At 39.9% G+C, this 25,931-nt stretch overlaps 1 protein-coding gene across 1 annotated transcript in view; it reads left to right on the top strand.

Moving 5' to 3' along the window:
- The window catches only part of SLC12A5 (solute carrier family 12 member 5), an 87,164-nt gene that overhangs the window by 15,357 nt on the left and 45,876 nt on the right, over positions 1-25,931 (top strand). Inside the window, exons 2-5 of the mRNA XM_018559043.1 lie at positions 8,586-8,665; positions 10,751-10,882; positions 13,543-13,689; positions 25,096-25,150. Coding sequence (XP_018414545.1) covers positions 8,586-8,665; positions 10,751-10,882; positions 13,543-13,689; positions 25,096-25,150 — 414 coding nt within the window. The remainder of the gene's footprint in view (positions 1-8,585; positions 8,666-10,750; positions 10,883-13,542; positions 13,690-25,095; positions 25,151-25,931) is intronic.

Raw genomic sequence — 25,931 nt, 5'->3', positions numbered from 1 at the left:
TGAGGAAGAAGCTTCCTAATGATGTTGGTGTCTGTGATAATTATAGGCTCATGTGCTGGAATGATGAGGAGACACAATAGGCTTGATTCAATAAAAATCGAAAAGTGAAACCTTATGTGTGAATAATTTTTTTTGCACATGATCACTTCATGATTAAAGTGCATCTGAACCCAACAACAAAAATGTAATATGTTGCAGCTTACCACTCATTAGATGTGGTGGCTGCATTCAGTTTCTTTTATTTGTTCAGTCTTGTTTCCCTTTATTTTCACCTGACTTTCATGTGAATAACAAACCTTTTGTCTATTCGTGCCTGCTTTTGTATCCATGGTTGTCCTCCAGGCTACCTTTGTTCATCTCTACTACTCTATTGCTGGATTGATGGCACTAGTAGTTTACACAATAGAGATTATTCTTAATAAAGATAAGGTTCATTGAGATTTTTTTAACCTCAAAGGAAGTGACATAGACTTCTAATTTCCTTTTAAAAATAAGTAATGTTTTCATATTTTCTTCTGCAGCCTCCTTGCTGCCATGTTTCATTTTTTTTTAAATCCTTCTTTGCATCTCAGTGCTGCTGATCTCCCCCGGCCTTTTTCAGTGTCTGTATACGCTCACTCTTAAGCATTGGCTGCACATCATTGCTCTGGAACGGCTTAATGATAGTAACAATGGTGGACTATGCCTATGCCATGTGTTTGGGCATGGCCACTTGAAGTCTGCATCAGTGGGGGATGTGACAGTGTGACAACACAAAAGCACAATTAGGAGACAGTTGTAAATCCCTAACAGGACGTGCCTATGCCCAAACTAGGATCATGGCTGGATCACCTATTATTATTTATATGAAAGCTGCAGATTTAAATGATCATGCCAAAGCTTATATAACATTTTAGTGATTGGCTTTAAATCTAAATTTTTATGGTTCTTTCCTTGGCATGCTTTTTATTTCGCGTATGTAAACAGAAAAAAATGAAAGGTCATAAAGTTAATTTAAATGTCAAAATTCTTGGAATGAATTAGGCAATATGTTCCGAATTGTCCACATTGTGATGGCACAGTTATTTTGTTTTGCATTTATTTATTTATTGGAGGTATTTATTATTATTATTTATTTTTATTAAGTAACAAATCATTAGTAATTTAAATGCCCAGTGTTATAAAGTGGCAAACTCTAAAATTAAAGGAACTATTAGGACCCCATCACCGCTACCCATTACATTATGGTGTGTAATCTATAGTGCTGTGTTTTGCACTTTAACCTGCATTACACTAAGGCAACACATTCATTTTGAATGGGCTGCCAATGCATGACAACGTATTAAAAAAAATGGATGCATGAAGTTCTGTTGGCACCAGTTTCATGGGTTGTGGGTTGGGTTGCCAGTCTTTATTGCATTTTACCACACATTACAGCAGCACATATGTGTGAAGAGAGCTTAAAGTGTATTCCTACTTTTGCAGCCAAATTGGCATATCACCTATTTTATATTTGTTACATGTTCCCATTCACATAGCAGAAGTTAAAGTAGTATTAAACCCTCAAACTTTTTTTCCAATAATGAATCCAGATCAATCAAATATACGTACATTACCCATCAAAGTATTTCTTTACATTTTCACCCAGGCACTTACGGTCATCATGTTTCCAAACAGCTTCAACTCTCTCAGCTCTGCTTCACTGAACTTCCTGTCCACTACAAGATCACAAGGGACAACACAATCTCGAGTAGGTCTCCGTTTACTAGATTAGAGAAGGGAGGAAGAAAGAACTGGGAGCAGGGGAGTTAGCTTGCCTTGCTGTGCCTGTATGTTGTTGGAGACGCACACAGCTTACTAGAACACACAAGGGTGACTCCATATGACCCTGCAAGGGAAAGGAGCCATCCTAAAACAGGATAACAGGGCCAGTGCTCAGAGAACCAGACTGATTCTGCAGGAAACTAAAACTTTTATGCATCAAGGAGCAGCACCCATTGTAAGTGATTTAATTAGCATTTAAATAGCTTAAAATATTTTTACGTTATTATTACTTTAAAATAATTTTTTAAATGCTGCTTACGTTTTACCTTGTTTGTTTTCTGAAAACTCAGAAACTGAAGTTTTTGCCTGCTACAAAATGTTAAATAGAGGGCTGGGGAGGTAATGATTACTATAATTAACTATATCTGTACTGTGCTGACAGATTTCATTATTAGTTGTAAACTAGATTTGAACACTAGATTTTAGGTATGCTGTGCGAATGGGAGTTTATAACATTATGAGTTTTTTTTTCACATTGGAGTACAAAAATGAAAATAAACTTTAAATATGTTCCAATATAATTGTGTATCAGCTTCCTTTGGTTTCCTGGCTCTGGAAGATCTGATAATAGGCAAATGGGCCGCTTCTTGTAAAATATAGTTATATTGCTGTTTTATGGTTGTTGCATGGGTGTGCTACATCCCCTACATCTCGTCCATTTCTTAGCTGAATGTCTACTATGCAATAAGCATTGACCTGGAACAACATTATTGTCTTATTCAGCGCTTGTTTCCACCAGCCCGCGCATCTACCGCAATGTCCCGTGTCCGGAATGCAAGTCTCCTTGCATGCACTATTTTTTGCGATCCCACCGCACTGAAAGGCAGGGCATTTTATTAACACGCATCCTGTGCGGCCGATCGTACTGCGGGCGGGGCATGTCTGGAGTTCTATTGACATGGCCTTAGTTATGAAAGTGAAATAAAATAAAAAGAGAATAAATATAGTACAGTTTCTCTAGGAAAATATTATCTACTTATTTCCTGTATTTATATAGCACCCACAGATTAAACTGCAATCAATGTGTGCATAGAACCACTGACATCAGTCCCTGTTCTAGAGGAGCTTACATTCTAATATTCTTATGATGGTCATAGAGACATTTGTACCTTATGATCAGTTGGGTGAAAAGACAATTCACTTGACTTTATTAAAGTATATCCTATTCCGCAACAGTTGCCACTCCCCTCTCTTTCCCTCCTTTCCGGCCATGGAATGTCCCTCTGTGTCCTCACGTCTAATGAACCTGCATTAGACATGATGACATTTGCCGTCCTTACACCACTGGAGCCCAGTAAGAGGAGGCTGCAGAGACTGGTCTAGCAGCCCAGAGGAAGCCTGTGGGGCCAAGAATCAGGGGAATACATTTGCTTTATCTGAGCCCCCTGGACAAAACAAGTTCTTAAACCTTGCAGTGCGAGGGTTGTCAGGCAGGCAACCAATCAATTACATTTTTGGGGAGCAATTTGGAATGTACTAGTTGGGTAAAATAAGATCACACCTAGGTAGGTGCAATCACACCTAGGCGTTTAAAGCTAAGCACAACAAAACAAACCAGATAAGGAATCTCATTAGCTTGTCTTGAGTGCTGCAAAATCCCATTCATTTCTATGGCCCCTGTTCCCACCTGAGTTGCACTAAGCTTCTCATTGAAGTCTATGGGACCAAAAAGCACTGTAATCTGCCAAAAAGTAGCTCATGTACTTTTTCCAGCGACAGGCATTCTTCTGCTTATGACAAAATGCTCAGGTGTGAACAGGGGCCATAGAAATTAATGGGATATCTTTGTCGTGCATATATTTGAGCGACAAAACACCTAGGTGTGAACAGGGACTAACATGCTTTTACTAAAAAACATCCTGGTCAAAGACAAAAAAAAATAAATCAAATAATTAAAGGTCACTGCCTAATTGTTAGTGTAAAAGTTGCAACTTTAAAAGGAATGCATTACCCCTCCAGTCATGTGACAGCACTCAGACCTGGGCCGGTTCTGCTGTACTGTGGGGACTAATGGGAGAGTCAAATATTTTCACATATAGGAAATTATGAGTATGTCGTGGGACTAGAGCAAAATTTAGTCTGATGGAGTGAAAAATGCTTACCCTGTCTGCTTTCGCTTGAAACTTTTACTTTGCCTACTATGGCGAAACTGCAGGTTCACTTTAAATATTCCTCTGAAGAGCCAGTCCTTCCTTCTATCATTGCATTCATTACAGTTTGGCTGCTATACCCTGAAGACTCAGTCTTCTATTGTGTGAAACTACAATTAGCACTCTTGGGAGTCTCGGCTAATACACATGTCTGAATGCCAACTGACCTTTAACAAGCTTAGCACCTGCTGCACTCAACATTATCATTTGTGCCATGACACTGCCACCACTGCAGATGCATTGCTGACATTCCTTTAAAAAAAAGAAAACCCTGACAGATTTCCACATCTCAAGCCAAAAAAAAACATTTTTTTTTTGGGTGATGAGGGATGAGGCATATTAATTTTGAAGGAATTCTCCAAGACAACTGGATATCCCTCTAGAAAGATGTTACAAATCCATGTGTACATTTCTCTGGATGGAGAGTTTCACCTGATGGTGAAATCTGCCACTGCAAGTCAACCATATGTGATTCCCAAGTGACCCAATCTGCTATATGTTTGTGATCAGACTTTAGTCCACCAAAGACAAGGTCCCACTGTTGTTTGGGACATAGCTGTAAGAGGAATACCTGATGAGAGTTGTTTCCTCCTGGTTGTGATTGAATAACAGAGAGAACTCTTGCATTCCTGAGTGCAGTTTTCCTTGGATTGCAAATTAAAAATGTAAAAGGTAGCAGTGATCCGGCACCTGTACCTGGGGATTGCAGAGGAGTGTGAGACATGAACCCACCTGTATTAGCAATACATAAAATGGGACCATGGAAGGTTGGGACCTTTTGGTTTCTTATTTGAGGGTCGTAAATCAAGAATTTCCTTGCTTGCAGAACTAAATTCCCAAATTGTTTTTTGACCTTACACAAAGAAACATGGAGAGATTTCAACCTCCCAAAGTCCCCTGTCCTTCTCTTTACTGTTTTTTTTTTTTTTAGAAATATGTCTTCATATTTTGTTATTTATTTCCCAGTAAAATTTGGAATAAAGGACATGGTGGTTTCACTACCATTTAAGTGGCAATCTACTTTGCTGAGTGTAGTAGGAGGGAATATTCAAAGTCTCTTTTTAATTGTAATGATAGTTCTGGATAATGACAGAGAAGTCTACATATGTAATGGGGGAAGCAGCATGATGGTAGTTATCAGGGGAATGATGAGGATGATGATGACAGCATACTGGGAGTTACAGGCAGATCCCGTCTGTTCATTTCTCTACTTTAGTGCTGTGGAATGTCTTAATTGATTCTATCCTCATCAAGAAGAGAGCGCAGTGCTTGTCCAATGTAAAAGTAATGCCGTTAAATTTCTGCTTGGAGACTTTGGTTCATGCGTTTGGTACACTTAACTTACATCTGTGTGGTTGTTATAGCTCTGGAGCTTCCCACAGTCCAACATCAGAGCATGACCTTTTGTACTACTACTCCCCAGTAGGTACTTGTCCTTGTAAGCTTGTGTTATTTACACCACATACTTTCCTTTGCTTGTAGAGCCATGGTTTCATGAGGTTACTGTTTTCTGCAGTAAAAACAGGAAAAATGTATTTCATATCAGAGATAGCAGGCATTAAAGCCCAATGTCACCTTCCTAAGAAATATTAAATAATACAGGAGAGTGAACTCGTCAAGTCTGTGAATAATTAGATATACAATACTTGTATCTTATTTCCATATCCTTCCATATACAGGCACTTAGAGTAGCCACAGAACCCTATAGGAGATGCTCATATTTTGCTTGCCAACAAGCTGAACTCCAAGACTTAAAAAAAAATATATTGTTGCAATGTTTGTTTTTGCCTAAGAGGTAGAGGAATAAAGCCATATAATTACTTTATTATAGTTCTGGTAGACACTGGCACTCTCCTCTTCTCTCTGGTTGGTCCCTCACTGTCATACAATGCAGGACCTTTGGTCCTACATTGTATTATTATTATTAAACAGGATTTATATAGCGCCAACAGTATCCATAGCGCTTTACAACATAGGGAAGACATTATAATTACAAATCAAGTCAAGACACAATGGTAAGGGTAAGTGATACATGAGCAGGTGGCTGAGGAGGTGGTGAGGGCTTACAATCTAAGAGGGAGGGGCAAGTGATATGTGAGGAGGTAGCTGTGTGGGGATGAATTGTTTGAGAAAGAGATAGTTCAGTGGTTAGTTTGAAGTGGGATAGGCTTCCCTGAAGAGATGAGTCTTTAGTGATCGCCTAAAGGCAGTCAGAGTGGGAGATAGATGGACAGGTTGGGGTAGGGAGTTCCAAAGAATGGGAGAGACTCTAGAGAAGTCCTGGAGACGACCATGGGAGGAGTTGACGAGGGAGCTAGAGAGCAGGAGGTCTTGGGAGGAGCGGAGAGGATGGTTAGAGCGTTACTTTGAGGTACATTGCACTTGATGACATCAGCATGTGACTGCTGGCTGGGAGCGCCTAAGAGAAGTCTTCAGGGACCAAATACACAAATGGAAGGAGTTTTCTGGAGAAAGGAATAAGGTAAGTATTACACCTTATTCCTCTACCGCCTAGGCAAAATAGAGTATTAAAACCTTGACGTGTGGTGGGGGGCACTGTAAGGGTAATTGTTTTTTAGTTTTTAGACTACTTACGCAGCACTGCATGCTGAGTAAGTATAGAAAAAGCATATGTAAACCCTAACAATGACCTTCTTTTATTTGCTCTCTTTTGGTCTGTTGAATATACCATTGGAAGCAGCTGTTTGAAAAGTGCAAAAAACTTATCAAAATTCAGAGTTGTCCTCTGCACACTTCCTGTGTTATCTCAAAGAGCCCTTCTAGTTCTTATCTTGGACTACAGAATGATTACCCTTTATGCTGTAGGGATCAAAAGTATGCATGATCAAGTGGTTTAGCAAAGGACAACTGGCAGGTTTGACAACAAAATGCTTTGGGGATGATTTATAAAACTTCCACCCAGCCAAACGTTGGCCAAGCGCTACTAGATGAAGCCAAGGTCTATAGTAATTTTGTACGGTTGGGTGGAAGTTTTATAAATCAACCTCTCAGTGTCGTCAGCCCAAAATAAAAAACTGAGTGCATTTCTGGCAGCTCAACAGGCATTTTACTGTATTTGCAGGTTTTTTAAGAAATAAAATAGAGACGCAGAAATGTACCTCAAATGCATCCTTTTTTTTTGCTTTGACATGCACTATAACTCTAGACCACTACTTACTGCTAACCAACATAACAATACAGTATGCATTTACAGTTATTAGAGATAAATAACTTACTCTATGGTATGAGAAATGTTAAGTCTGCAAAAAAAAGTATTTATTAGACATGTACTCTTTAAATATGAAGTTTGCTTAGAAATATCAGAAAACAGTAGGTCCCCCCGCACTCCTTACATCGCTTCCGGTCCAAGTGAGAATAGTGGTGCTTGCAGTGACAATAAGGGATGGTGCCATGTACAAAAGTCAATGAACAATAGAAATCACCAGCACTCCGCAAATGAAATAAAAAAAAAGGTCAATTTATTTGGACTAAACGTCACACATATCACATAATCCAACGTTTCGGGACTACGCAGGGTCCCTTCATCAGGGCTGAGATGTGACCAAGATGTCACATCTCTGCCCTGATGAAGGGACCCTACGTGGTCCCGAAACGTTGGATTATGCGATATGTGTGACTTTGCAATGGCCATGGGTACCCCAGACCAGATGTTCTCTTTGCAATGGCCATGGGTACCTCAGATCTTTCACTCAAAAACAACAACCCGCACAGTTATATGTTTACCTCTGCCTGGTGCTAACCAGGTAGGTATTAGTACCATGCAGTGTAATAGAGCCCAGATTACACCCCAACACAGATCACTCAGAAGGATAACTGGCCCACACAGCGCAAAGAGGATAGTGCCATACTAGGGACACTGACAGCCCTTGACTACTGACCAGTGGTGTCACAGCAGGCAAGAGTGTCAGGGGCATAACTCTGTCACTGCCGAGAAATCAAGCCAGGGATCTGGATACCAGTAACCGGTGCTGGAATGAGCATTCCATCACCCAGCATTGGGACATGGGGTGGGTCCGTGACACCCTGGGATTTTGTTTGTATCCTTGAAGAGTCCCACAAAAATTGGGACTGTTGAAAGGTATCATTATGATAATAATTCTCTTCTGTGTTCACAGTAAGGTTAAAAAAAAATTATTTGGGTCCTCAGATTTAAATTTTAAGAATCCTTGAACCCTAGAGAGTTTCAAATTACATGACCATTCATTTTATTCATGGTATGTATATAAATATTTTGCTATGCCATGAACAACTTTGTAGCTTATCATCTCGGGGTCCCTTGTACTTCTTTGGTGCAATATCAGGCACATGGTCTGGTATGGCCATAATTATACCCATGGCTGTTATGTGCAATCTGTCCTAGGGGGGCAAGCAATATAAATCAGGCCATGTCATATACATACAATTCAGATTTTGCTCTTTTGTTCTCATGATGCAAAAAGAGCTTTCCTTGTGCTCATGCACAAGCTTTGTTGAGAATCAGAAAGATGTAGACATTGACTATGTACAGATATGTAATTCGTGGGGATACCAAGCAACAGAGTGCTTCTCATTTGCATTTTCGCTGCTCTCCAAATGGGATCAAAGTGAATGATGATGCATCTTTTTTTTCAGGAGATGGAAATCCCAAGGAAAGCTCCCCATTCATCAACAGTTCGGAAATTGATACCGGCAAAAACATGGCATTGTTTGAGGTAAGAAGCAATTAATAGCCAGATTTGGACTTTTATATAGTTGGAGCAATGACCGATAACTTCTGATTGGTAGTTGGGAGCATACAGAGATGAGAGTTGTGCATAAGTCAGGGAAGATATCATGGCCATAATAATAAAGCTATATGGTTAAACATTATTATTGTTATTATTATAAAATAATGTTGCAGTTACACTTTTATTGGCATTACTTTAAACTTTCAAAATGCACTGGCTTTTTATGACGTAAGAGTCTGAATAAAATTAAATATGGACTTTTTACATTTTGTTTTCGGTGCTTTCTTTCTTGAAAAACAGTGCTTCTAATCACTCACCACCCTATCCAAATTTTTTTTTAAAATTGGCCTTTAGTTATACCTTAACCACTTGTGCCTGAGTTGTTTGTCCAAGCGCCGTTTTAAAAAGGCGCCTGGACCCAGTGTTTTTTTGGGTGCTGGTGGCTTCTGATGCTGGAACCCCTGACTGTGAGTGATAGCTGGGATGCAACAGGAAGTCCAGGAGCTAAAATGATTAGCTCCTGCGCTTTGGGTCTTGCTACACAGTAATCCATGGGAGCTCTTGTACCTCTGTTCAGCGTCTCCCTGCAGCAATAGATCATTGCTATAGTGACCTATTGCTGGCTGATTGCAACTAAGTGAAGTGAAGAGAAGGGATTTATTGCTGCGCAGCTGCATGAGAAGGGTCTGCATCAGGTCACCAGACCCCATGAAGGAAACACAATGTAAAAACAAAAATATAAAAAATAACATATTATAATGTATGTATGTATTCATCCCAAGGTCACAGCAATGATGTCTGGTTGACATTTGCATCCACTGCACACAAATCAGATGCTCTCATAAATGAACGGACTCTCTTTAAAAATGTTGGCAGTCACAAACCAGTGAAAAAGTCACCATTGTGCCGTAGACAACCCGACTTACATTTTCTTTTCTAATTTTTTTCAAGGAGATAAAAATATGTGTATTCAAATTCACTACCTAATTAAAGTCCTATCTGTCAAAAAAATTTAAAAAAACTATATATAATACGTGTGCCACACTGAGATATAACTAAACGAAAAAAAAACACTCTGGGACTCATGGGGATTTAAGCTGGCCATATTCCCATATTTTTTTTCTAGTTTAGCTCCTCTATCTATGCTAAACAGAGTGGATGGGGGAATCGTCCCTGCTGGGTTATTGTATTCTGACAGCCGGTACCCGCAGATGTCAAAATAATGAACAGTGACTGCAGCTGTTTGACGGTAGTCACTTTTCAGCCGACAATTTTTGTCCCGGCTCTTTTGTCAAAGCTGAAAAAAAATCTAAACCTTTCAATTGGAGGGTCGCTGGCAGGGCCACACATGATTTGACATAAAAACAGACAGACGGACAAACAGTCAACAGACAAAATGCTTTCAATAGTATATTTAACAGATGAAAAGGGACCAAATAAGTCCCAGTGCTGGGGTTTAAATGCACTTTAAGCGCACTGGTAATTTTTTACCACTACATTTCCTTTATTCGTATATTCGTAGAGTTGGGAAATATAAGTGCAGCCATTTAAAGGCTAGATGAAAAGTTTAGTGCAAATTAAACACTTTTTGCAGTAAATTAATGGGGGGGGGGGTTGGGGGGGTTATTAAAACTGGAGCAGACAGAATCTGGAGCAGTTGCCCATGGCAATTAATCAGCTTCTCTCTTCAGCTTGTTAAGCAGGTAAGATCTGAAAATGATACAGAGAAGCTGATTGATTGCAGTGAAAATCTGCTTCAGATTTTGTCTGCTCCAGTTTTGATAAATACACCCCCCCCTCTGTATATATTTATATGGGTCTTTATTTTAGATCTAGGAGCAACATTTGAGGTAGGAAAAGAGTGTTTTGGTTCCAAAGATATGTTGTCCCCCCAAATGTGAGCTATGTCGGTGGAGTATCACATGAGAGGAATGTCTTGCAAATGCCTCCCTATAGGGACTAATAGGAAACATGATGTATAAAGCGCTGTAGGGTATCAGCATCTTCATGCTCTGATGGCTTTAATAGATTTGCTTAACCCTTGCTCTTTTTTTATCCCTGGTGCTGCAGGAGGAAATGGACACAAGTCCTATGGTCTCCTCACTTCTTAGCGGTTTGGCCAACTACACCAACCTGACACAAGGTGTACGAGAACATGAAGAAGCTGAGAACAATGAAGGGGCAAAGAAGAAGCCAATTCAGGTGGGACTCCATTTTGACTCTAAATATGCAAACAATTATGTTGTAATTAACTGTATACTGAATATCTATTTCCAGAAAATACTGCCTGGGTCCAATATAAACCAGATTGTGCTATAAGAGAGTGCTTTTTATGTTTTAAACTGTACGGCTCTCAAAAAAAGGAATGTAATTTCCAATGCAAAATTAATTCAGCCATTAACGAAAAAGATCGGAGAAGAAGGAGAAAGAATATTGAAGTAGAACGCCGCTTATTTTTATTCTATGGCTCCCTCCCACCTGTATAAAAAAATATTCCAAAGTTCTACTTACTCTCTTCCCGTTACAGCTCTGTCCCTTAGTCCAGTGCCAGAGGTTCTTCTGTTCAGGGCTAAACAACAGTTATGTCATTCTGTCTATTTCCAGCAAGCCCAGCCTGCTTTCTAAAAGTCACATCATTGCACAGGCTGGATTCACAGTACTCCAGGATTGAGTGGCACTTACATATCATCACACGACTGCCACTCAGTCCAGGAAAATGACCACTGCTGCTGGAAGGAGGAAAGGAAGCTATCATCGAACCGGCAATAAGACTTCAATAATAAAGAAATGTATAGGGTTCACTTTCTGGTACAGCTGGAAGTGAGAGGAAATCTCTATAAGTAACGGTGAGTCCCCTCATAGACTATTGTCAACGGACCAGCTGTCCCTATGGGAAGAATTTGCCTCTCCTTATTCTGGTGACAACATAAAAGAGAGAGGGGGAGAATCTCCCCCACCAATAAAAACCTGACAGGGGTTTCAATATTAACCCACTCTATTCAAAACTTCTGGTCTACTATACTTTAAAGGGATCTAGAACCAGGCTAGGTGAAATTGTGATGAAAAATGCATTATACACATGCTAGAACACTGGTTTCAAGATACTGGAAAATAACAATATCTCTCCAGTTAGGAAATGCTTTATAGAAATCGATCATTCACATAACAATAAATGTAATGGCAATATATTTATAGGACAAATTATAATAAATCTTGGTTACAATTTAAAGATTTTACATTTTGCACCAATATAAAGCAAGAGTGGGTGTTCTTCCGTTCTAATTCATGTTTTCTTCAGCTGTATATATTTACTTAACCGTTGACCTTTTGATCAAATAGGTTTTCTATAGTCATCTTTAGTGAGAACATCTTACTTCATAACTGCAAAATAAGGAACTGTATATACAGTATTTAACAGTCTTAGTTCTTTTAGTTTTATATTGTTTTAGCATTTGTAAAGAACTCCATAAATGATGTTTGGAACAATGGAAAGAAGTGTAGTGTTTGAATTAGACTTAGCTTTGTGTGGATCTTTACAACATACAGCATCTTAAAAACTCTGTAAAGGAAGGAAAGCTGTACCCTTAGTGGACCTCTTCTGGTTCCTGTTTGAATTGAAGTTGTCAAGGTAACAGAAGTCATTAGGCCTGACTACTTTAAATCAAATAATGTGCAGAGTCCAGAAGTGGTCTACTAATAGTTCAGCTGTCGTAACGACAGGGTTTTTATAGCACTGTTTCTCTGAAAGAACAGCATAGAGGGAAGTGTAATGAACACATACGTATCTATACCTGTCCATTCGGGGCAAATTACAAGTTCTCTTATTAGGTCATCACACCGATCCACTGTTAATCATCCATGACACTCTTCTATTTGTCTGTTGGAGCCTTTGGAAATACCCAGTACTTTCAGGTATGGGGGAGCATGTAACCTTCTGCTCATACTCCAGTATGCAGTGCTGGGATTTGAGTGTCCAATCCCCAAGCCCAAAAACTGACACATGAGAGAGGGTGGAGGTCTGACACAGACACACAAAATATCCCTTATATAGGGAAAAGAGCCAGGGCTCCAACAGAGGTGCAAAAAACCTGTCACTTTGCCCACAGTAATTTTAACTTCCACAGTCCTCTAAGAAAACAGCATTTCAGAACTTTAACAGTTTTCTTTACTTTCTCTTTTATATTTTTGGACTTGTTGAGGGGCTCCAGAGTTAATGACTGTAGTGGAAAAACAAGCTTCTTGTTTTCTCAGAATCTTATTAAAGCCCTGTTCTGGGTCCTGGAGCCTGGAATCTTTGTAGGTAGTGTGAGTGTGAATAAATCTCAATTACCACATCTTACCTGGTTGTTAGGTTATTTGTCTCAGCTATGTATAGGCCTTTATATACAGTATGTGGGCTCAGGTCTCTCACTCAGAATAATAAAAAGGTTCATGTGCTTCCTGTTTGTTTCGGGGAACACATTAGGAGGCACCCAGTTAGTCAGGAACCCAACTGAGTTTATTTAGTTGCTTGGACGAGCAGATGGTTTGTTCGTTTTATGCTATGGTCTTGCTTTACAAAGCCCTCTTGCACTGAAATGGTGTTTGTCTGCTGCCTTGCTGAAAAGAAATGCAGGACAGCCCTGCTTGAACTGTTCCTGAGTTTCCCTGTCTCATGCATGGTTTACCACAACCACTACCAGTGGTAGTAGCTTGTAGCCATAATGTTGAAACCTAAAAGAGATCATAGCACATATTATATTGACCTCACCAAACGGCCTGTTGTGGTCTTATAAAAAAAGTTTATTTCAGGAATATTCTAAAGGTAATCCTGCTGATGTAAACATCTGTTACATACTTACTTGTTTTTTTCTTTCTTTCAGGCCCCAAGAATGGGAACCTTCATGGGGGTGTACCTTCCCTGCCTACAAAATATTTTTGGTGTCATCCTCTTTCTACGTCTTACATGGGTGGTGGGAGTTGGTGGTATTCTGGAGTCATTCATTATGGTCATTATGTGCTGTTCCTGCGTGAGTATGAAACTAGGGAAATAGATGGGGAGGGACAATAGGTTAGGTTTTTAGATAGAGACATAGAGTAACCGGACAGCAACATTAATTTGAAGAACCGTTTGACAAAACACATCAGGTAGAATGCTTAAACTGAGAAGACACAATGTTTTATAATTATTTTTTTAGCACATTAACAGTGGCTATGGACTGGGCAGTTTTTCATCCAATGATTATGAACTATGAATTACTATTACCTCTCCTCTCTCAACCATACCTATGAAACCCTTGTCTTATTCTAATTACATTTCTTTGTAAGCTAGTTTATCTGTACCAAAATATTGGCACTTGGTTTGCACAGTTATATTTCAATATACAATCTGTGACCTCTAAATGGCTAGCTGAGAGCACTTTAATTGATATCTATGGGTCACAGTTTTTGAGATGAGGGAGGCTGGAACCCCTCAGTGTCACTATGTGGGGAGAACTTTATTTTACAATGACACCCCCAGTTAAAAGCAATTGTTTCTGAAACCTGTCTGGTTAAAGGCATCTGTAGAGATACACCAATGCCTTTTTTAATTCTCAGATGGCAAATATCAGATGAACTATCTGCCCGTATATGGCCATTGTAACAGTTTCCACTGACTGACACCAATTTTAGTACATTTGCTATAAAGTAACATACATGAGAATAACTCTAAAGGGAAAGGTTGTTCAAGCCAATGATTCCCAAGCCCATTGGCTAAGTTTCCCAGATTTGCAGAATTAAATGTATGCTAGCGCAGGTACACTTACTTCAGAAAGTTGTGTTTATCACTGATGTTCTGTGTTCTTCTTTCTTGCTGATCTTTAATTCATCATGTATCCTTTCCTCCTTCCATCTTCCTACCACATGTTACTTCACCTTCTCTCTCCTACATCTCTTCTAGTGCATCTCATAGCCTTCCTACTGTCATCCTGCAGACAATACAGTCCATCAATTCAGCAACATTGAACAGTATGGAGCAGAACTGGCCCCATACGCTAGCACATACATACATACATACATGTATAGCTTCATAGAATATATATATATACTGTATATATATATATATATATATAATTTAGTAATTACAAAAAATAATTTAATAAACTGCAGAGGGAAATGGAGATGTTTCTCATAACAAACAGATTCCATCTTTTATTTTTTTTTGCTGGGATTAGACAATGAAGTTTAAAGGGTTGGTCTACCCAAATGTGATATCTTGGTTATAGGTGGAACCTATAGTTAGTCATCTGAGTTAGCCCCTGGTTTCTTATACGTTTTAGACAAAACAGTGAGATCCCTTTGCCATTATTCCCAACTTTGCTCATGTCCACGTGGGATTTTTGGGTGTTTCCACCTACCCTTGTGTGCTCCATCACCTCTTATTATATTTTCCAGGATATAAAATAAATTAAAAAAACAGGGAGAGTGGGAACCCCTCATAGGTGTGCATGCCCGTGATCTAACCAATAGAGTTCCTAAGAGATATAGGAAATTGTTAGGTGGGTTAGCTCTCCAGTTTCTATCTTGGGAGGACTGACCCTTTAATTCCTGCTAGGCTTGTTCAAAGGGGTCAGTATTTATCAAGGGGTATACTATTTATTTCTTATTTATAGTTTTGTGTAGACTCAGGAACATTTATTTATTCAGCAATGTTTTTCTCAATGGTAGCAAGATCTAAGCCAGATGTTCTTAATCTTTTTATGATTTTACAGACCCCTGAAGGATTACCCAATGCCCCCATACCCCATTTATCTGACTGTCAAAATCATAATCATCATCAGTCCTATTAGGTATCCATATGTCTTATACTTTCACATGGATATCTAGTAAAGGAAATGCAAAAAAATAAAAATCATAAGGATTTAGTATACGTGTTGATATAAAAAAGACAAATTGCATATACAAAATCTGGATACAACTAGTCAAATGTTTGCGGTTCTTTTGGTGGCGAACATGGAATTGACTTAAAGTTACTAACAATATTTTACACATATCATCTGACACAGCGAGTCAGTGTCTTTACTTTTATTTCAGGTTCAGTAATGCACAGAATCCCAGTTTATTTTTATTTTTTTTAGTATTATTCATAGAACCTGTTTCATACCCCTATCATTGGGTTTCCATACCCTCACAAGGTATAGATACACCCAGTTAAGAACCCTTGGCCTCAGCACCTAAGTTACTCTTTATTTTAGGATACATGCATTAAGAAGTATGAGACTCTTAGTGTGACAAATACAAGGCAAGACAATGATATCCCCTGTTTCATACCCCTATCATTGGGTTCCCATACCCTCACGAGGTATAACTACACCCAGTTAAGAACCCTTGGTCTCAGCACCTAAGTCACTCTTTATTTTAGGATACATGCATTAAGAAGAATGAGACTCTTTATTGTAGTAGATACAAGGCAAGATAATCAGATCTCTCTTTTGGAGACCCCAAGTCATATAAGACACCTATGGGTGATTCAACTCAATAGCATTCACCTATAACTGAAATCAGTTTTGAGCACACGGACCCTTTAAACTCCAGTTCTTTTTTTTTCTGTGCCAGGCTATCATGACACGTTCCATATATAGTTCTAGTGCTTTTTATCACATTATTGACTGAATGAGCAGTGTTGTATTACATTAACAGTGTCTTATATCACATCCGTTGACTCTTTTTTTTTTTTTCTCCATTCTGTCTGACTTTACTGCCAGTATCTGTGTCTGATATCACTCCTACTCTCCATCAGATCACTTCCACTGCCAGAGCTTACCCATAATTGAGCAAAGCGGAACTATTTCCTAAATTATCACCTAGTTTTGTATTCTATTGCAAGTGCTAATTTAAAATGAGCGCTATTTGGCTAGGTCTTAAATTGCAATACCCATTTGTGTTCTAGGTTATTAAGTTAAAGAGGTGGAAGTCATTCAATTAAGGCTGCCAAGGAAGATCTTATGCCAAACTGATAATGTACAAGGAGACAGAGCTTGCAATAGAAATGCATTGCACAATGGGGTGGTAAAATGCAAACATCCTGTCCAGTGCTTAAAGTCAATGTGGTTTTATAAAATAGTGTCTAAACTAAGGTTACTTCGCAATAAGAGGCACCATAAAGTGCTGACATATATCCATAGCACACCGAGATCCCTCATAACCTTAGGCACATGTGGTATGCAGATGCTGCCTGCTCAGTTGGAGCTTAGGTAAGCCCCAGAATCCATTGCAGGTGCCTTGGCAACTTATTTGGCAGAACTGTCTGAGTTCATTTTTGAAAAAAAGTAATAAACTTAAATCTAAAGTTTATCTAAACCCAAGAACAAACATATAATTTATTGCAGATTACCAGTCCTTAGATGTGGTGGCTGCAATATTTTTTCTCCATTAGGCTATTTTCATGATATTTTTAACTGATGATCCTGCCAGCAAATGCCTTCCTGTCTTGGGGGCAGGGGAACAACGCTCCCTCACTATACTATAGAAGGAGTGTACCAGTTTTTCCAGGAAAAATAAAAATTGAGCAGGACATAGTCCAGGACCAGTCCCCAATACAATGATATGTATTCAAATTTTTTTCAGAATTTTTTTCCGCAGGCTATAATAAATAATAATAACCTTTCTTACTAAATGAAATGTGACCAGATAAAGTAAAGCTTTATTTGCATCAAAGTAGTCTAGTCAGCAGAGGGGAGCAGTATTTGTCAATGTGATTGATGATTAGAGTCTCAAAGGAGCCTGAGCCCAGTTTTAGATGCCACCTCTGTGACCCCTGTTGTTAAGCCATTGCCTCTGTATCAGAAATCAGATTCCCTGGGTGTATGACATCATTCATACTCCTTTAAAACAACCATACTTGGCAGGATAATTTGTCTGCAAATGATTCAACCATCCCACAATTCTTTTCTCTCTTCCATCCACTTAAAAAGAAAAGAATCCAGGTGCACACCAGAAACTATCATTTATCTTTAGAGACATAGGCTGCTCACATGCACCAAATATGATAACCCGAAAGGGACCTTACATATGGTAAAAGGTCAAATGTAAATATGGGACAGCAAATGCTGAGCTCTCAAATCTGGAGGGGCAAAGCCTTATAAAGGAAAAAGTGGACAAATGCTTCTTTTTCAAATATGTGCACCAAAAGGAACATTTCAAAACCGAAATGAAAAAAAATGTCAGGCCAAAACCGAAAATGTTTTTTATTCTAACTTTTTCAAAATTGTTAAAATATAAAACTTTTTAATTTTTTAATACTTTATTTTTATTTATGTATTCATTCATTTTTATTAAATATTTTTTATGTTTTTACTTTACTTTTAGGGGGTTCGGGGAAATATTAGGGGTCTAAACAGACCCCCTGATATTTCCCTTTTAAAATAGAAAAAGAGATTGACGACACAGAGTCCTCAATCTCTTATTCTGCAGCTGCCGTTATAAATGAACAGGAATCCTCTATGAGTGTTCCTGTTCATTCATAACTTGTGGACATAGTATGTTTAATATAGCCACAATCATGAATGAACAGGAAGTGATGTAGATCACTTCCCATTCATTCATGAGGGCACAGTACACATACCAGCCAAAGGGAGCGCATGGCTTAGTGGTTAGCATTGCTGCTTTACAGCACTAGGGTCTTTGGTTCAAATCCTGGTCAGGACACTATTTGCATGTTCTCCCTGTGTGTATGTGGGTGTTCTCCCACACTCCAAATACATGCTGATAGGTTTGACCCTAATATAAGTATGCAAGTGAGATAGGAACTTTTCTTCAAAGGCAGGGACTGATGTAAATGTAACGTGCTACATAAATTGTTGGTGCTTTATAAATAACTGTAATAATACAGAGAAGTTCTTTTTTTTTTAAAACAAATCTTTATTTATAAATGCTGAAAACATAAAGGGCTTTCATTTAATGACAACATTGGTATATGTTTTACATATGAGTTTCTAAATTTTTGGAGCTTCCATACACTTTAATCAAGGGCTTTCTACTGGCTATTTTAGTAGTAGGATCACCCTAGCAGGAATCCCCTGTCTTAGTTCCCGTGTCTAATGAAATTGCAAAAGACTTTGCTGTATTGCAGTACTTGTGACTTGGGTTTGCCTCTTCATGCATAGAGACCTGAGCGTTTAGCCAGGACCGCTTCAACAAAACCAGAAGACTTGATTCCCTAATCCACTAACTGCGTGACCTACTAATCTTGTAGGAGGGCATTTCCGCTTAAGACGTCTTCTGAGAGCTCAGTGCAGTAAGGTGATTATATGATCAGATTAATTAAGGACACCTGCACTGTGGCACAAATAGAGTAACTGACTAATAATGGCTCTATACAAAGACTCCAAATGTCTTATCATAAGAACAATGACAGAGCACCCAGTGAGTACAGTGTGGACATCATAGGCGTGCGCAGCCTATTGCATTAGGGTGTGCACACAAAAATACAAACACACACGCATATATAAAGTATATATATGTATACAGGTATATCTTATATATATAGGGTTAATATTTACCTTTTGTGTGGTGGGTGTGTTAAGGTCAACCTTCAGCCTTACATTCAGTCTTGCACAGTTGTACATGTTTGTCTCCTGCACTAAAATTGCTTACACTGCATTGAAAGCTCCAGCAAGTCAGATAAAGCCTGCCTTATTTCCTGGTTATAGGATGTTCTTTCATCCCCAACCAGATTGTCCCTTCCATTTTTTAGGATACCAGTACTTTTAATTATGGAGGGTCAGCATATGTGCATATATGTTACCTAAGACAGTCTGCATGGAAACGCCCGCTCTTCCAAACTGACATTTACCCATCAAGGCACTTTGATGTTTGCCTAACTCCTCCCACAAGCCAGCCCACTGCTGAGCGGAGAGGAGTACTGAGGCAGGGGGTGTTCTATTAACGGTTGTGACTAGGTTGGAATGTGTGACCGGTCACGTGGTCACACATTTAAGCGTAATCCCGTCTGGTTTTTCGGCAGTGAAATATGCGATCGCCAAAAGGTGAAGAATTCCAACGCTTTCTCAGCTGTTCCAGGGCAGATCATCATCGCAGATCGCATGTGCAGAAGAACCGATCTGCCCTGGAACAGCTGATCGGTACCGAAATTTCACTTCTATCTGACTTTGTGGAATGTGAGATCGCAGTCACAAAGTCGGATTGAAGTGACATTTCAGGACCGATCGGCTGTTCCAGGGCAGATTGGTTCTCCTGCACATGCGATCTGCGACGCCGATCTGCCCTGGAACAGCTGAGAACGTGTTGGAATGCTTGACCTATTGCCGGTCACACATTCCACCGCCGAAAGATTGGGCGGGATTACGATAAAATGTGTGACCACGTCACCAATCACACATTCACAAACTTTGATAGAACACCGGGCTGTGTTGTTTTCATGAAGCCATGTACAGAAACCTGCTGGCCCCTCCCATCAGCCATGATCAGCCTGCATTGCATAAAGAAGCACGATTAGATATGTAATTAGAATGGAAAGGTTTTTCTTTACAAATTAGGGCAGGAAAAGCCAAAATAAAAGCAGATCAGAGTTCAGCTTAAATCTTTGCTCTCTTGAAGAGCTGTTATTGCATCGTAAGTATTTCTAGCCTACATATATGCTGCTCATATTCTGTTAGGAAGCTGGATATCGTCTCATCTTTAGTGTTGGAATGCTGTCTTTTTAAATAAATATATCAGTTTCCAGGATAACAAAAAAGGAATATTTTCCCCAAAGTAGGTCTGTTGAATCACACATGGCAGTTAGTGAAAGACAGTCAGTGGAAATTCAGAGATGAATTATGGATTCACTGATCAACATTCCTTTGTGTTGTCACCATTATCTTTGATCAGAGTAGCTGACAGTGTGTGATGACTGTGTCTGTTGCCATGCCAACTGTCAGTGTGTGATCTTAATTCACTGATTGCGTCTGTTTGATATTCGGTTGCTGCGTGCATGAAAAAAAGGGTTTATTTTTGTGACTATAGCAGCAATTGCCTTATGGCTGTCATTCATTGCAGGTTTAAAAAACCTTAAAAGGAATATGAGCTGCCATGACCAGCGTGAATGCTTTTCATACACAAGGATCTATCGCTTAGAAGCCATAGGCCATTAATAAAAATGAATAAGGTCCTCTGTTTTTACATCTTGATGACGGCATCGTGACGGCTAATGTAAATAAATCTGAGCACTGGTGAGAGAGAGAATAGCACAGCTACACATAATGAATGTTCTAATAAGAGCCACGGCACAGATTGTGGAATATCTCAGTATGAACTGCAGGCTGCAGCCCACGATTGGCTATTAGCACACAACCAAGTGTAAAGCCTCATGTCATTACAAAGAGCAAAAATAACAATGCAATACAGTCTATCTGTCTCTTGGGTTTGTGCTATAAATCCAGTCTGTCTTTTAAAGCCTCCAGTTTAAAGCTTAAGACTGGCGCCCGCAGCCTCTTACCTTTCCCACTCCGCTTGGGGGTCAGGGGCCCGCTGACGCCTTCACATACAATAGAGGGCCCACAGCTGTGCGTTATAGGTGAGGACACCGAGGGACAGTCCACAAGCTGGAGCGGAGGGAAGAGAGGTGAGTGAAGAGATCCAGGGGAGCAGGTATCAGGTAAGTAGAAGTCCTTTACACAGGTACTCTAGGCATAATCAAACAGTTAACGTTTGCAGGACATGAAGCCATGTACAGAAAGTCACAAAGTCTTGCTTAAAAGCCTCCATTAAAGTATAGGTGAATGCAATGTTATTAAAAGACATGGTACTAAAGGAGATGATATGTGATGCATTGTAGTATTTATAAAATCAACAATTATTACCTTTATTCTCTTGTCTTATATGGCAGTCATCACCGCACAGCCTTGCAATGTGAGCGTACAGCTTTCCTAGGACCTTATTTAGCAAAGCGGGGGGCATGTTAGTAAGTGGGTGGACTTTTGGGTTTTTTTGTGACATTGCACACACCAAAGTACTTTTAAAGATACAATACCCAGTTGCAAAATTCCTGGCCCTTAACTGTAAACATACCCATAGCATTTTGCAACTGGGTCTTGTATCTTTAATTTGCGAGAGAAATGAACACGTACAAACATTGGTATTAGGACAGATTACATCACCAGATATGCCATTTAAGCAGTTAATGATCCAGTTGGATGTTGATGGACACCAGAAGTGTTTCTTAAACCAAAACCCATCTACTGTGAGATTATGGCTCAGATAGCTTGCATCTAGTGAGTGGCATCATACCCTTTTAGGCCCCATCCACATTAGCATCGAAATGAGGAGCTTAGTGTGTGATTGTGACCTGTCCAGGGATCACTGTAGAAGATCCAGATGGCTCAATAAATAGAAGCACTCAGATGCCATCCATGTTCATTTATATTGCTCCCCTGAGCAAACCCGCCACCCAGGACATTGAATGCAGGAAGCAATGCCAGACCTTGCTAAAGGCACTGAATGTATGTCTGGTCTCGAGGCCTGAGTGTAAATAGCCCTGGGCTTATTAGAGTGAAGAGCAGGGATGTGACATTTTCCATAACAACGAGATTTCCAATGTTATCAGAGCAGCCAACTGGGCGAAAGATGGGCGCTGATAGATTGCTAGGTGTTTGTATACTTTGACGCCTGCCTTAAAGTGACACTAAACTCAGGAGTTAAACCCTAATAATACATTCAAGTACCCTATTAAAAAAATGGATCTTATTTATGTATCACTCAGCTGTAGATCCTCAAATGATCTCTGAATTGGTGCCGACACTGTCCTTCCTTCTGGAGGGTGGCTATTTTTTTTCCTCACGGTCCCTGTGTACGTTGTAAAGTAGCCACCTCTCCAAGCTCACTCCTGTGATGGACTACAATCTCATGTTTAGTTTATTCATTTGTATTGAGATTGTAGTCTATCACAGGAGTGAGCTTGGAGTGGTGGCTACTTTACAACACACAGAGAGACCATAGGGAACAAAAGTAGCCACCCTCCAGAAGAAAGGACTGTGCCAGCATGAATTCAGAGAGAATTTGAGGGTGTACAGGCGAGTGATACATAAATAAGGTACAGTTTTGTTAACAGTGTACTTGAACACATTTTTAAGGTTTAACTCCTGAGTTTAGTGTCACTTTAAGAAAAAGCTTGATATGTGTCTGATATTGGGCTAAGTTCACTAAGCTATAGCAATCAGGATCTGACGAAAAATGGGGAGGCCATTTAGCACAAAGTATTTAGGCATAGGGTACAACCCATGCCATGCCCCCAGTCCCAGATACATGGACCATGATGAATACGCAAACATGACTAGCTAAAACAGTGCATTTCCTCATCACTACTTTTCCTCTTTACTGGCTTTTAAAATTAAACAAAGGCAATAATTTAGAGGTTAGATGAAAGGTTCAGTATTGTATTTTTCACAGTTAAATAGTACACTTTTTAAAGAGGTCTATACATAAAAATGAGTGAGCACTAGGAAGGAAAGAGGGATAGAAGGATTTAGACAGTCCCTCTAAATGAGAGACAGTAAGGATCTGTATTTTCCATAACAACCATTATTTTCAGCTTCCCATACCTGACCTTACACAAAGATTATAACATCACATCCTATGTGCCATTGCTACCTCTCTTTATCCCATCCTCCATTCCTCATCTCACGTCATCAGTGCCTGACACGACTTTTTGTACTTCAATTCATTGTCGGTTTTGTGCACTTCATACGATATTAGATCATTTGACTTTACGTTGTGTGTTATGTGGTCACATGATCAGACCTCCCTCTGTACATGCTACATCTTCTGACTGTGTGCTGAATTTGGACATCACTGTAAGTGCTCTCTGTGCTTGATATAAAATCCAATTAATCACTGTACACCCTGATTCAGCCATATCCTCTCACATCTGTTGTGACTGACACAGTATCACATATTTTGACTGTCTGAATATCCTACAGCCACCCACGCTGTCTGATTAGTTAATCACTGGCTATTTCATGATTCCGGGGAAAAAAAACCCCACATCATCCCACTATGTTTAATCTGTGTACTGCTGACGTTTTTAGGCTTATTTAATAAATGCGCGCAAAGAGCAGTGATGATGTACAAAGTGCAATAACTTAGCAACCAGATTTGACCATCGGCCAGGTCAGAGCAGTAAGTAGCATTTAGCAGGCTTTCTAATTGGTTGCTACTAGTTATTCTTGCACTTGGCTCTGGGCCTTTTTTTAAACAAGCCTGATTATCTTTCAGTCGTGCACTCCATCTGATCTTACATCTTCAGACCTTCCACTGCATCTGAAATCATACCCTTGACCGTATGCTGCATTTGATCTCATATCCTGTGAAAGTGCACTTTGTCAAATGAAGACAGGGCCTGGTGGGACTTCAGGCTGCCAGTATTATGAACTGCAGATATTTCCCCGCAGCGGCCAATCACATTCGGACTTTCGGGGCAGGTCATAGTACTGACAGTCTGATGCACCAGGACCCTAATGACGGTGCACTGCAGTTCAGATGACATGGTCTGAGGCTGCACTGCACCTGAAATTGCATCAATGGGCTTATGTATTGAGTCAGTGCAAAGAGCAATGTCAATGTGGAAATGATAGTATGTGACAGCAACCAATCAGATTTTACCATACATCAGTTTAAAACTATTACAATTTAAACATCAACAGATGATTTGTAATTGGTTGCTGTGTGATACTGCACATTGCACATTGTCGTTTGCCTTATTAAGGGGTCAGCACACCTAAAACTGATACTTCAGTTATTAGAGGACCTTGGTGGTGGGAACATTAATTGGCTTCTTATAGCTTTTGGAGACTCCGATGTTGAGTTTTCACCACAGACCTGTGGAGCAGAGTCTCGATCCATGAGGTATATTTTTTCATAAGAAAGATTAATTCCAGATCCTATAGCCAAAGGGAGACCCCATAGCAGTTTAAGCAGAATGATCTCCTTGCCAGAGTCTTTAAGCAATATAAGAAGCTAGTGGGTATTTCAACTACCTAGCGTCCAGCTATAGCTGAAATGTCACTCTTGGGTGTGCCGACCCTTTACATAAGCTGGCTATGTGCACTACATCTCAGGTCATGTTGTCTGAGAGGGTGTTGCATCTCGGGCAATTTTAGTTTGAGTGTGAACTGCATCTAGTATCACATCCACTTATTGTGCACTGCATTTGATATCATTTTCTCCCACTGTGCACTGCACCAGAAAACCCCTCCACATTACACTGCGTCTGACATCTTCACCCTACCACGCACTGTACCTGAGACAAATTCTTTTCATTGGTGCACTGCTTCTTTTATCCTCCCATGATGCATTGCGTCTCATGTCTCCCCCCTTATGATGCACTGCTCCTGTCATCATCTCCCTTCCATTATGCGTTGGGTACAGGCTCATGGCGCCTACCTGTGTTTGCTCTGCAGACCATGCTGACTGCTATCTCAATGAGCGCCATCGCTACCAATGGAGTTGTGCCAGGTAGGGGGAATTTCAGAGATGGACAATACATGGGAGATGCAGTGCGTGGGAGGGATTGGGGTGGGGGTACACAGTACTGCTGGATGCAGAAGCAGTGTGTGTGGGGGTGTTGGAGACTTTATACCCGATGCAGACGCTTTGCATCAATCAGATTACGGCTACGTGCACACGGGCGCTTGTCCTGTGGTTCCCCTCTGATGGAGCATAGCGTCTACGCTCTGCCAACTTTTTACATTATGATGATTCTTTGGCATTGCATTTATCTTAAAAGTCAGTTACTCTATTTTTCTTGTCTGCTTAAGCTGGGTTTATTTCCACTGAATGGTGATAAAATATAACATAGCTGAGCTAGAGGGGAAGCACATGGCATAGGCCTATGTCCACAAGCGTTATCCATGACAACAGCGGTATAGCTGCTGATGAAGTTAAGTATTTGATAATTAAAAGAATTCACCACTTTAACCAAATGTGGACCCCTGCTTTAGATACCTCCACCCTAGTAACATGGAGGGGTCACTTTCTTCCTTGCCCAGTTTACATTCCCTTGGTGGAGTAAGTTTTGCCTTTCAGATATAATGCAGTTGTTATATATTTGAAAGGATGTGCCGCAATACAGTTTATCACCTGTAGTATTGCAGCAGGTAACAACTTAGGTCATAGCTCCTTGGATGTGTGGAAGGCAGGGATCCCTCTATATTGCTACATGGGGAGAGGCTCCCTAGTTATTATATTTAAAATTCAGGAAACCCTGTAAGATGTTTACAACATAATAGTGATTTTT

This window comes from Nanorana parkeri, unplaced genomic scaffold, assembly GCF_000935625.1.
Source record: "Nanorana parkeri isolate BGI_ZX_2015 unplaced genomic scaffold, ASM93562v1 scaffold377, whole genome shotgun sequence".
NCBI classification, from domain to species: domain Eukaryota; kingdom Metazoa; phylum Chordata; class Amphibia; order Anura; family Dicroglossidae; genus Nanorana; species Nanorana parkeri.
The sequence above is the reverse complement of the archived record's forward strand: the minus strand, read 5'-3'. Positions and strand labels throughout refer to the sequence as shown.